Here is a 9,273-nt window from a genome sequence, read left to right as displayed (position 1 = left end):
TGAAAACCGCTCCCTAGCAGACGTTTATAAGGGTGTGGAAACCTCTCTCTAATAAACGTTTATAAGGATGTGGAAACCTCTCCCTAACCGACTCATTTTAAAGCCTTAAGGGGAAACTCGGAAGGGTAAGCCTAAAGAGGACAATATCTGCTAGCGGTGGGCTTATCTTTATCAAACTCTTGTAAGGGTGCGGAAACCTCTCTATAACATACACATTTTAAAGCCTCGAGGGAAAGGGAAAACCCAAAGAAGACAATATCGGCTAGCGGTGGGTTTAGGTTAAGGTCAGGAAAAACACAAAGAAGACAATATCGGCTAGTGGTGGGTTTNTAGGGTTTAGGGTTTAGGGTTTTGGGTTTAGGGTTTAGGTTAAGGTCAGGAAAAACACAAAGAAGACAATATCGGCTAGTGGTGGGTTTAGGGTAAGGTCAGGGAAAACTCAAAGAAGACAATATCTGCTAGCAGTGGGCTTAGGGTAAGCTTTGACGAGAAGGGAAAACCCAAAGAATACAATATCTGCTAACGGTGGGCTTAGGGTAAGGTCAGGGAAAGTCCAAAAAAGACAATATCTGCTAACCGTGGGTAGGGTCATTACACAGTATTCTTATGGCACTATAAAAGCCTTGTGGGGAAGGAAAACCCAATGAAGACAATATCAGCTAACAGTAGGCTTAGGGTATGGTCAGGTAAAGCCCAAAAAAGACAATATCGGCTAGTAGTGAGCTTAGGGTAGGGTGAGAAAGCCCAAAGAAAGCTCAAAGAAGAGCCTACGGAAAGCTCAAAGAAGACTGTATCTGCTAGCTCTGGGCTTAGGGTAGGGTCAGGAAAAGCCGACAATATTTGCTAGATGTGGGCTTAGAGTAGGTCACTACACACCGTATTCTTATGGCACTATATAGTTCATACATCTCCGTGCATGACCCTATCCATACCAACTCATAATCAGTGACGGAGACAATTTCATAGAATAATAAACTAAATAAAAGCAAATTTCAAAAAAAAAAAAAAAAAAAATTGAAGGAAATTTTCGGATTTAGGCAATTTCCCCACCTCGTGGGCCGATTTAACCTATTTCAAATGTCCATTTGCATTCGCACGACAATTTTCTGTATAGTTTGAATTGAAACTTATACTACGATAGGGCTTGGTGACGGCGGCAGTACGAGTTGACACAGAGTTTACGAGAATGACAATGAAAGAAGGCGAGGAAGAGACTGAATTCGTGACTCCAGGTGAAGTTCTCGGAAAATTTTCGGACATGAAACCTGGGAAAGGCGCTTATGTAGCTAACAACACTGTTTATGCTTCTCTTTCTGGTTTCCGCCGCATTATTTCCCCTCCAACTGATTCTTCGGACTCGGTACACTCTCTTTCACTTCTCTTTACTGTTGCCTTGATCTTTTGAGATTTGGGATTTTTTGACATGCCTTGTTTGTTCTTGAGATCATAGGAATTGCTTTCTTTGAATCCCATATGAGTTTTGTTCTGGAATTTAAGTGAGCCGATTCAACATCTAATGTGCTTTCCTTCAAACCCTATTGTAGTTTCTTGGTTAGGTGTTAGTTCTGGGTATAATTTTGATGCCTGTTAGAGCTACGTTTAGGTTGATGATTGTGGTTCTTTTTGTGTTGGTTAAGGGAATGCTTGGGATTCTTTCCTTGTCAATGGTTAAAGTGATAGTGTTGGATGAAACTATACCATAAATGTTATGAGATTGTGTGTCTAAGGCTAATGGTGCTAAGTATGTAATGTTGAGTATTGGATCTAGTGGAGATACTCATAAATAGTTTTATCCTTGATTATAAGAGATTATAGTGGAGAGGTGGACAATTAATCCTAAAAGAATAATTGAAAAACTATATCTCTTGGGTGGTTTTGGTGTTGGCTAAGAAACTATTACCTTGCTGTATTGGTGTTTTTTATTGTCATGTTTTATCGTTAACTCAAAGTGAATATGTGAGATCCCACATCGGTTGGGGAGGAGAACGAAACATTCTTATTAGGGTGTGGAAGTCTCTCCCTAGTAGACGCGTTTTAAAAACCTTGAGGGGAAGTTCAAAGAGGACAATATCTGCTAGCGGTGAGCTTGGGCTGTTACAAATGGTATTAGAGACAGACACTGGGCGATTTGTCAGCGAGGAGGTTGAGCCCTAAAGGGGGTGGACATGAGGCGGTGTGCCAACGAAGACATTGAGCTCTAGGTGGATTGGGGTGGGGGGTCCCACATCGATTAGAGAAGGGAACGAGTGTCAGCGAAGACGTTGGGCCCTGAAGGGGGGTGGATGTGATATCCCACATTGGTTGGGGAGGGGAATGAAGCATTCTTTATAAGGGTGTGGAAACATCTCCCTAGCATACGCGCTTTCTAAACCTTGAGGGGAAGCCCGAAAGGGATAGCTCAAAAAGAATATTTGCTAGCGGTTGGTTTGGACTGTTACATAACAATAAAACAGGGGAGAGTTTTAAACTCATTTATTTGGTTTTCATACCCTTGCTTTTAAGCATGTATGAGATTTTAACCTCTACTTAATACGAGTCATTCGAGTCATAGAAGCACGTGGTAATGGTTATTTACAATGTTTATGTCTTAACTGGCCTCGGACGTTGCTTATGTCATTGCTGATTTGCGTTATTAGAGACCAACTGTGGAAGTGACTGGTCATAAGGCCCATGGTGCCGTTCCAGCTCCTGGATCAATCGTCATTGCTCGAGTAAGTTGCTTACTATGTCGTTTTTATGTGCATGAGATATAAAATGCCGTCGTTCTTCAAGTCGCACCTGCTGATTGTAGGTTACAAAAGTAATGCCTAGAATGGCATCAGCTGATATCATGTGTGTTGGTCCAAAGTCTGTGAAGGAGAAGTTTAGTGGAGTTATAAGGTTTGAAACATTCTTCTGCGAAGCTCTTATTTATTCAGTTCATTTTATTGTATAATCCATCATTTAAATATGTTACTTTCTCTGGTATAGAAAGTTCGTCTACCGTATTCATTTTTCGTTTAATATATGCACCCATTTCGTGCCTTGGCTATGTAAAGCACCTCACATTGTTGACCATGTGCTACTGTCTGTTACTCTGTTCGGTTTTTTTCCATCTTAAATCGCTTCTGTAGGCAACAAGATGTCCGAGCAACGGAGATTGATAAAGTAGACATGCATTTGTCCTTTCGACCCGGTGACATCGTCAAAGCTCTTGTTGTATCCTTTATGCTTGAATTTCGTCTTGTTTGATGAACTTTGTTTTGTGGATGAGAGAAAGAAGTCTAGTTGGAGGTTTTGATTTGAGCGTATTTCTTACCTCCATTGTGAGATCCCACATCGATCAGTGAGGACGTTGGATCCTGAAGGAGGGTGGATTGTGAGATCTCATCTCGGTTGGAGAGAGGAACGAAACACCCTTTATAAGGGCGTGAAAACCTCTCCCTTCCCCTCAAGGGAAAGTCTAAAGAGGACAATATCTACTAGCGGTAGGCTTGGACCGTTGCAACCATTTTCCTTAACCAAAGTTCTCCTCGAAAGCTTTCTCTAGGAGATGCAAGGGCCTATCATCTGTCAACTGCAAAAAACGAACTCGGGGTCGTCTCTGCAGAAAGTACAGCAGGTAAAGAGTATGGTACTATTTGTGCTCTATAATGCTCTATAAATCATGCCTCTTAGTTGCTGGTTGTAAAGTGTTGAATGTCTTTATAGGTGCAGTAATGGTTCCCATAAGTTGGACGGAAATGCAGTGTCCATTAACAGGCCAAATTCAGCAAAGAAAAGTTGCCAAAGTTGGAGGATCATGACTTCCTTTTTTACTTTCCTTTCTTTTTCTCCTTATCATCTTATTTTTTGTTCCGTTTTCGATAATAGTTCGTTATTTAGATAATAGTTCGTCATTTAGACGATTGTTATTGTAACGTTTATGTTGTATGAATGAAATTATATGAGTAGCTTAGCTATCCGTGTTCGATGGAGAAGAAGATTTTGCACCCTTGTATTGTTTTATGTTCTTCATTAGTAATCCATCGCTACTGGATTTACCTGAAATTTGATGAGTTCGTGTTAGTTTATGAGTTTAAATAAGTGGATAAATGTGTCTTAATGATACCTCTGAGCGAACTCAAGCGGATAAATGTGTCTTGATGATACCTCTGAGCGAACTCAAGCGAACAGTATATGTAGTCTAGGGTTTACTTCACTAGTATAGAGGTTACTTATAGGCATTGTTCATCGATAGACAAATCTCTCTTTATCATCTCGTGCTAGATGTAACAAAAGAGGATTCTTTTTTCCTTCTTGCAAACCACGGAAGCGCCGGAAGCCCAAAGGAGTAAAGCTCATTTTCTCTTTAGAGTAAAGTGGCACACAAAAAAGGGGTTGGCCTGTCAAAAATCTCGTTCCTTCGCAAATGAAGATCATAAACAACCTATGTTTCGAAGAACCATAAGATCAAAGCACATGCGTGCACCTCCACCATAATGCTTTCAACGTAGAGACGTTAGCTTTTTAATTTTTATTTTCATTTATGTTAAGAAGCACTATCGAGACAATACCCTCAGTATAGCTTTTTAATTTTTATTTTCATTTATGTTAAGAAGCACTATCGAGACAATACCCTCAGTATCTTATACTGTCTCGGATTATCATTTTGTCCAGTCCATTAAATAATTATAATTAAAGCTTTGTTTGATAATTCCAACAATTTTAATTAATTTTCATAATTTTTTATATATTATTATGCCTATGGTATTTCCATTCAAATAATATAATTAATGAAATAATTTAATCAATTTATATATAAAATATTGTCTTAATTTTTATATGGAGATTGAAAATGATGTATTATAATTTAACTTTGATTGACATAATTAAAATTTTATTGAATTTTCATAATATTTTCTTAGATTCTTATTTTGAAAATTGAAAGTCTTTGCAATATTATAATAAAAATAGGAAAATAAAATTATTTATTAATTCTAAATAAAATAAATAAATAAATATAATCNAAAAAAAAAAAAAAAAAAAAAAAAAAAAAAAAAAAAAAAAAAAAAAAAAAAAAAAAAATAATAATAATAATAATAGAGAATTGGTTCAACAAAACTTCCCTCCCTTTTTTCCACATTCTCTCTCTCTGACTCAGAGCCCCCGGAAACCGCCGCCGTCTCTCCTCGTTCATCGCTATAAATACCCTCTTCCCCCCTTCACTTTCCGATGCGCTCGCTGTTCATCTCCAAAATCCCACTCGATATCTCTTCTGTCCTCTCCAATTCTCGATTCCCATTCTCAATAGCCGCCGCCGCCGCCGCCGCCGCCGCCGATCCCTTACTTCCCTCTCCCTTCACCGATCTCCGCCGTTTTTTCCACCAACCTCTGTTCGCCGGCCATGCCTCCCCGTTTGGCCATGCTGTCACAAGTCGACTTTGATGGCCCACTTGCTCGGAGATTGTGGAATAAGTGCCGTAGAGAGTCGACACTCTCGAAGTACACCCCGTTCTGCGTTTGTCTCGCTTGCGGGTGTCTCGATATTGATACATTCCGCTGCTATATTGATCAGGATATTCATTTCCTCGAGGCGTTTGCTCAGGCGTGAGTTGAATTTTTGTTTGTTTTCTGTTGGTGGATTGTGCAGGGAAATAGGGAGTTGTGAAATGAATTGGTTTGAATCGTATTTGAATTGGATTGTTCTTTATTGTTGTGTTCTTGTTTCTTTCTTTTGTGGTTCGTTTTAGTTCTTGAATTGCAGGTGGAATTGGGGTTGTTATGAGAATCCATGATCTTGAATTTCGAATTCTTTATTGTTGTTCTGTTTCTTTTTGGATTATATTGGATTGCAGGGGACATGGGAGTGTTGTAGAACGATATCTTGAGTCCTAATTGAATTGAAATTCTTTTGTCTTTGAGTCATTTATTCCTCTTTGGCCTACAGGGGATGATAATGAATAATATTGAATATGCCCTGTTTCTTTCATTGGCCTTTTGAATTACTGAGTAATCTTGAATCTTAATTGAATTATCCTCCATTGTTTTGCATTAGAATGCGTGTTCTTGGTGCTCTGTCTCTCTTTTTAGTTAATCAAATTCGATATCTATACCAAAACTTGGTTTCTTGTTACAAAGAAAGTTAAGGCAAGCAATGTTATTATTAGAATGAATGATGAGAATCGACCTAAGGGCATTGATCCAGGAATCTAAGAAACATTGGGACATTGGATTTATACGATATTCATGTGGTATAGATGTTATTTGTCTGTGCTCATGATCATTTTTCTCGGAACGAAATGTTAGAATGTTAATGTTCATATTTTGTTGTAATCCAGGTATGAATTAGCTGCAGAATGTGCTGATGATGATGATGCAAAACATTCAATCATTGAGCTGAGAAAGGAAGTGACAGAAGAACTGAAAATGCATGCTTCATTTGTTAAGGTAGAAGATAAACCTCCATGCTTCATATGTGCTTTTCTTTGAAGAATGGAGCCATTGATAGCCTAGTATTTAAGTGAATTCCTGCTATTTTTATGTGTTTTGATCTTTTTACCGTTTTGGGATGTTATACGAACCCGTTTGCTTGGTGCTCAATCTTTAAGGAATGGGGTGGTGAGGACAGAAAAGCAGCTCCTGTCAGCCCTGCTACGGTCAAATACACCGAGTTTTTGTTGGCAACAGCGTCTGGCATGATTGAAGGACTTAATCTTGCAACCCCATTTGAAAGAACAAAGGTTCCTGCTTATGCTCTAGGTGCCATGACACCTTGCATGAGGCTCTACGCCTATTTAGCTTCAGAGTTTAAGGTAGCTATTGGTCCAGTCTATGGTGATCACCTCTACAAGACATGGATCGAAAACTATGCATCGCCCGGTTTTGAGGTTTGTTATTTTGAGCTCTCCTAGTTTTGTAGTAAAAAATGGTTTACTGAAATGGCTAGCTGTTTTTATCTTCAATTCAGAAAGCAGCTGAGAGAATTGAAGACGTGCTTGAGAAAGTCGCTACTACTTTGACTGGTGAAGAGCTTGACACCATTGAGAAGCTTTATAACAAAGCTATGAAACTCGAGCTAGATTTTTTCTGGTCTCAGCCTGTTGGCCAGAAGACTGTTGTTCCGTTGATTAGAAATCACAATCCCGCTGTGGATCGGTTGGTAATCTTTTCGGATTATGATTTGACATGCACTGTTGTTGATTCTTCTGCCATTCTGGCAGAAATTGCAATAGTAAGAGCTCCAAAATCCATTCCAAACCCCGATCCAGATCAACCTGCCGAAGAACAAACTATCCGGATGACATCAGCCGAACTCAAAAATAGATGGGGTGATATTTCCAGGCAGTATACCGACGAGTACGAAGACTGCATCGATAGAATCACAACTTCTAGAACAGGTAGTTACTTAGAACATGGACTTTCTTTTATTCGAGCTAGTTTTGTTTACATGATATCGTGAATATTTGGGCATTGCAGATGAATTTAGGTACGATGATCTTTGTAGAGCTCTTGAGCAACTCTCTGCTTTCGAGAAACGGGCAAATGACAGAGTTATCAAGTCTCGATTGCTTAAGGGCTTGAATTTCGATGATATAAAACGAGCGGGTGAACATCTTATCATTCAAGAAGGGTGTTTCAAATTCTTCTCAACCGCTAGTAGGAATGAAAGATTGAATGTTGGTATAAACATAGTGTCTTATTGTTGGTGTGGGGATCTCATCAGATCATCTTTTAATTCAGCTGGTTTACTAACGCAAGTGAGTATACAATGCAATGAGTTTATGTTTGAAGAAGCAGTTTCTACAGGTGATTTAGTTAGGAAAATAGAATCTCCCATTGATAAAGTCAGGACTTTCAGGAAAATCTTGGGGAATTACAGCACTGATAAAAGCAACTTCAGTTTATACATCGGAGACGCGGTTGGTGACTTGCTTTGCCTACTCGAAGCAGATATAGGAATTGTTATTGGGTCGAGTTCCAGTCTAAGGAGACTGGCGACTCGTTATGGAGTTTCTTTCGTTCCGTTGTACCCGAACGTGGTAAGAAAACAGAAAGTTCTTACCGGAGAGACACCACTCAGCTGGAAAAGATTGTCTGGTGTTCTTTACACCGTCAGTTCTTGGGCTGAAATCCATGCTCTCGTTCTTGGATGCTAGAACCAATATTTTTTTTGTGGTTCTCATTCATCTCAACTCGGTTTGGTTTTGAGTTTAGTCGTATATGCATCATTGATTGTAAAGATACATGTTGATGGCAAGTTTTATAGGGCCAACAACGTCATTTTGCTGTTGTCGTTCGTCCTTCCTCGAACAAGGTATGTTTTGGAGCAGGCAGGTTAGTGTGTGAGGAAGGATGGAGGGCAATTATTTGAAACAAAAAAGAAGATATAAAAGAAATTTGTTCATACAAAACATTTGAAGCTTTTTTTAGTGTATCCATTGATTGTAAGTGATAGGTGCTGTTCTGTATTTTGGGATGAATGGCAGTTTTCTTCCCCTATTATGAAATCAAATGCACAAAATTTTTCTTTCATATTTGCTTTCATTCTCTCTTGTTTTTGCTAAAAACTACGCTCATTTGCACAAATTCATGCACAATTTGTGCAATTGTTCATGAATTGAATATGAAATCTTTCCTTAGCAGACGCGAATATGAAACTTGAATATGAAACTTCTCCCTAGCATATGCCTAGAAAGCAAGGTAAGTCTGGAAGAGAAGGAAGGCACGATAAGCTTGAATATGAAACCTCTCCCTAGCATATGCGTTTTAAAATCTCGAGGGAAAACATCTACCGAGGGAAAATAAGGTAAGCTTGAAAGAGAGTTCGAAGGGAAGTGTTCCCAAACATGTTGTAAATAGAGTGAGGTGGGATATTTTAAAAATAATCTCCATTATTGTTGTCCTTTAATGTTAGGTTATTTCTTGGAAGATTCTCCACTTTCATATTTTAATATATTTCAAGATTCTTCCATTAATTTAACTTCAATTTTAAACAAAATAATAAAATTAATTCGCTTCTCCTTCTCTTTTTAAACCATAATCCTATCTTCATCCCTTTGTCAATAAAAGAACAACAATAAATATTCTCAAACAAGGCATCCAGATTCAGCTTCAGGTGGTCATGGTCGAAGATGGCAATCGAAAGGGCAGAAGGCGGCTCATCGGAAAAACGAGGCGATGTGTTTAACGTCATTTTGATGAAACAAAGAAGGTTTGTCCTGCTTTGAAAACACCTATTAACCTTCATCGGCAAGTCAAAGTTCTTGGCTCTTATTATGAATCTTTTTCTTTCTCCTCTTCGGTTTATGTTTT

At 38.7% G+C, this 9,273-nt stretch overlaps 2 protein-coding genes across 3 annotated transcripts; both read left to right on the top strand.

The window, feature by feature from the left end:
- The first annotated feature begins 1,078 nt into the window (after positions 1-1,078).
- Positions 1,079-4,024, top strand: LOC111793261 (exosome complex component CSL4). The gene is made up of 6 exons (XM_023675063.1): positions 1,079-1,360; positions 2,637-2,711; positions 2,792-2,880; positions 3,114-3,198; positions 3,520-3,601; positions 3,691-4,024. The coding sequence occupies exons 1-6, from the start codon at positions 1,187-1,189 to the stop codon at positions 3,783-3,785; spliced, it is 600 nt and encodes a 199-aa protein (XP_023530831.1). The 5' UTR covers positions 1,079-1,186; the 3' UTR covers positions 3,786-4,024.
- Positions 4,025-5,093: 1,069 nt separating this feature from the next.
- LOC111793260 (bifunctional TH2 protein, mitochondrial-like) lies at positions 5,094-8,395 on the top strand. 2 transcript variants are annotated; one of them, XM_023675062.1, is made up of 6 exons: positions 5,094-5,568; positions 6,300-6,408; positions 6,570-6,848; positions 6,929-7,358; positions 7,438-7,718; positions 7,820-7,938. In XM_023675062.1, exons 1-6 carry the CDS (start codon positions 5,366-5,368, stop codon positions 7,844-7,846), a joined length of 1,329 nt encoding a protein of 442 aa, XP_023530830.1. In that variant the 5' UTR covers positions 5,094-5,365; the 3' UTR covers positions 7,847-7,938. The 2 variants fall into 2 exon arrangements, with proteins under 2 accessions (XP_023530830.1, XP_023530829.1); XM_023675061.1 differs by having other exon boundaries at positions 7,438-8,395.
- The last annotated feature ends 878 nt before the right edge of the window (positions 8,396-9,273 follow it).

This window comes from Cucurbita pepo, chromosome LG04 (assembly GCF_002806865.2).
Source record: "Cucurbita pepo subsp. pepo cultivar mu-cu-16 chromosome LG04, ASM280686v2, whole genome shotgun sequence".
NCBI lineage: Eukaryota > Viridiplantae > Streptophyta > Magnoliopsida > Cucurbitales > Cucurbitaceae > Cucurbita > Cucurbita pepo.
This window is presented reverse-complemented; position numbering and strand designations above follow the sequence as displayed.

What these genes read in the sequence shown, in the direction of transcription:
- LOC111793260 (XM_023675061.1), top strand. Translation starts at nt 5,366, where the DNA reads ATGCCTCCCCGTTTGGCCATGCTGTCACAAGTCGACTTTGATGGCCCA. An exon ending in ATGCATCGCCCGGTTTTGAG is followed by an intron (nt 6,849 to 6,928) that starts GTTTGTTATTTT and finishes TCTTCAATTCAG; the next exon opens with AAAGCAGCTGAGAGAATTGA. An exon ending in AATCACAACTTCTAGAACAG is followed by an intron (nt 7,359 to 7,437) that starts GTAGTTACTTAG and finishes TGGGCATTGCAG; the next exon opens with ATGAATTTAGGTACGATGAT.
- LOC111793261 (XM_023675063.1), top strand. Translation starts at nt 1,187, where the DNA reads ATGACAATGAAAGAAGGCGAGGAAGAGACTGAATTCGTGACTCCAGGT. An exon ending in GATCAATCGTCATTGCTCGA is followed by an intron (nt 2,712 to 2,791) that starts GTAAGTTGCTTA and finishes TGCTGATTGTAG; the next exon opens with GTTACAAAAGTAATGCCTAG. An exon ending in ACATCGTCAAAGCTCTTGTT is followed by an intron (nt 3,199 to 3,519) that starts GTATCCTTTATG and finishes TCTCCTCGAAAG; the next exon opens with CTTTCTCTAGGAGATGCAAG.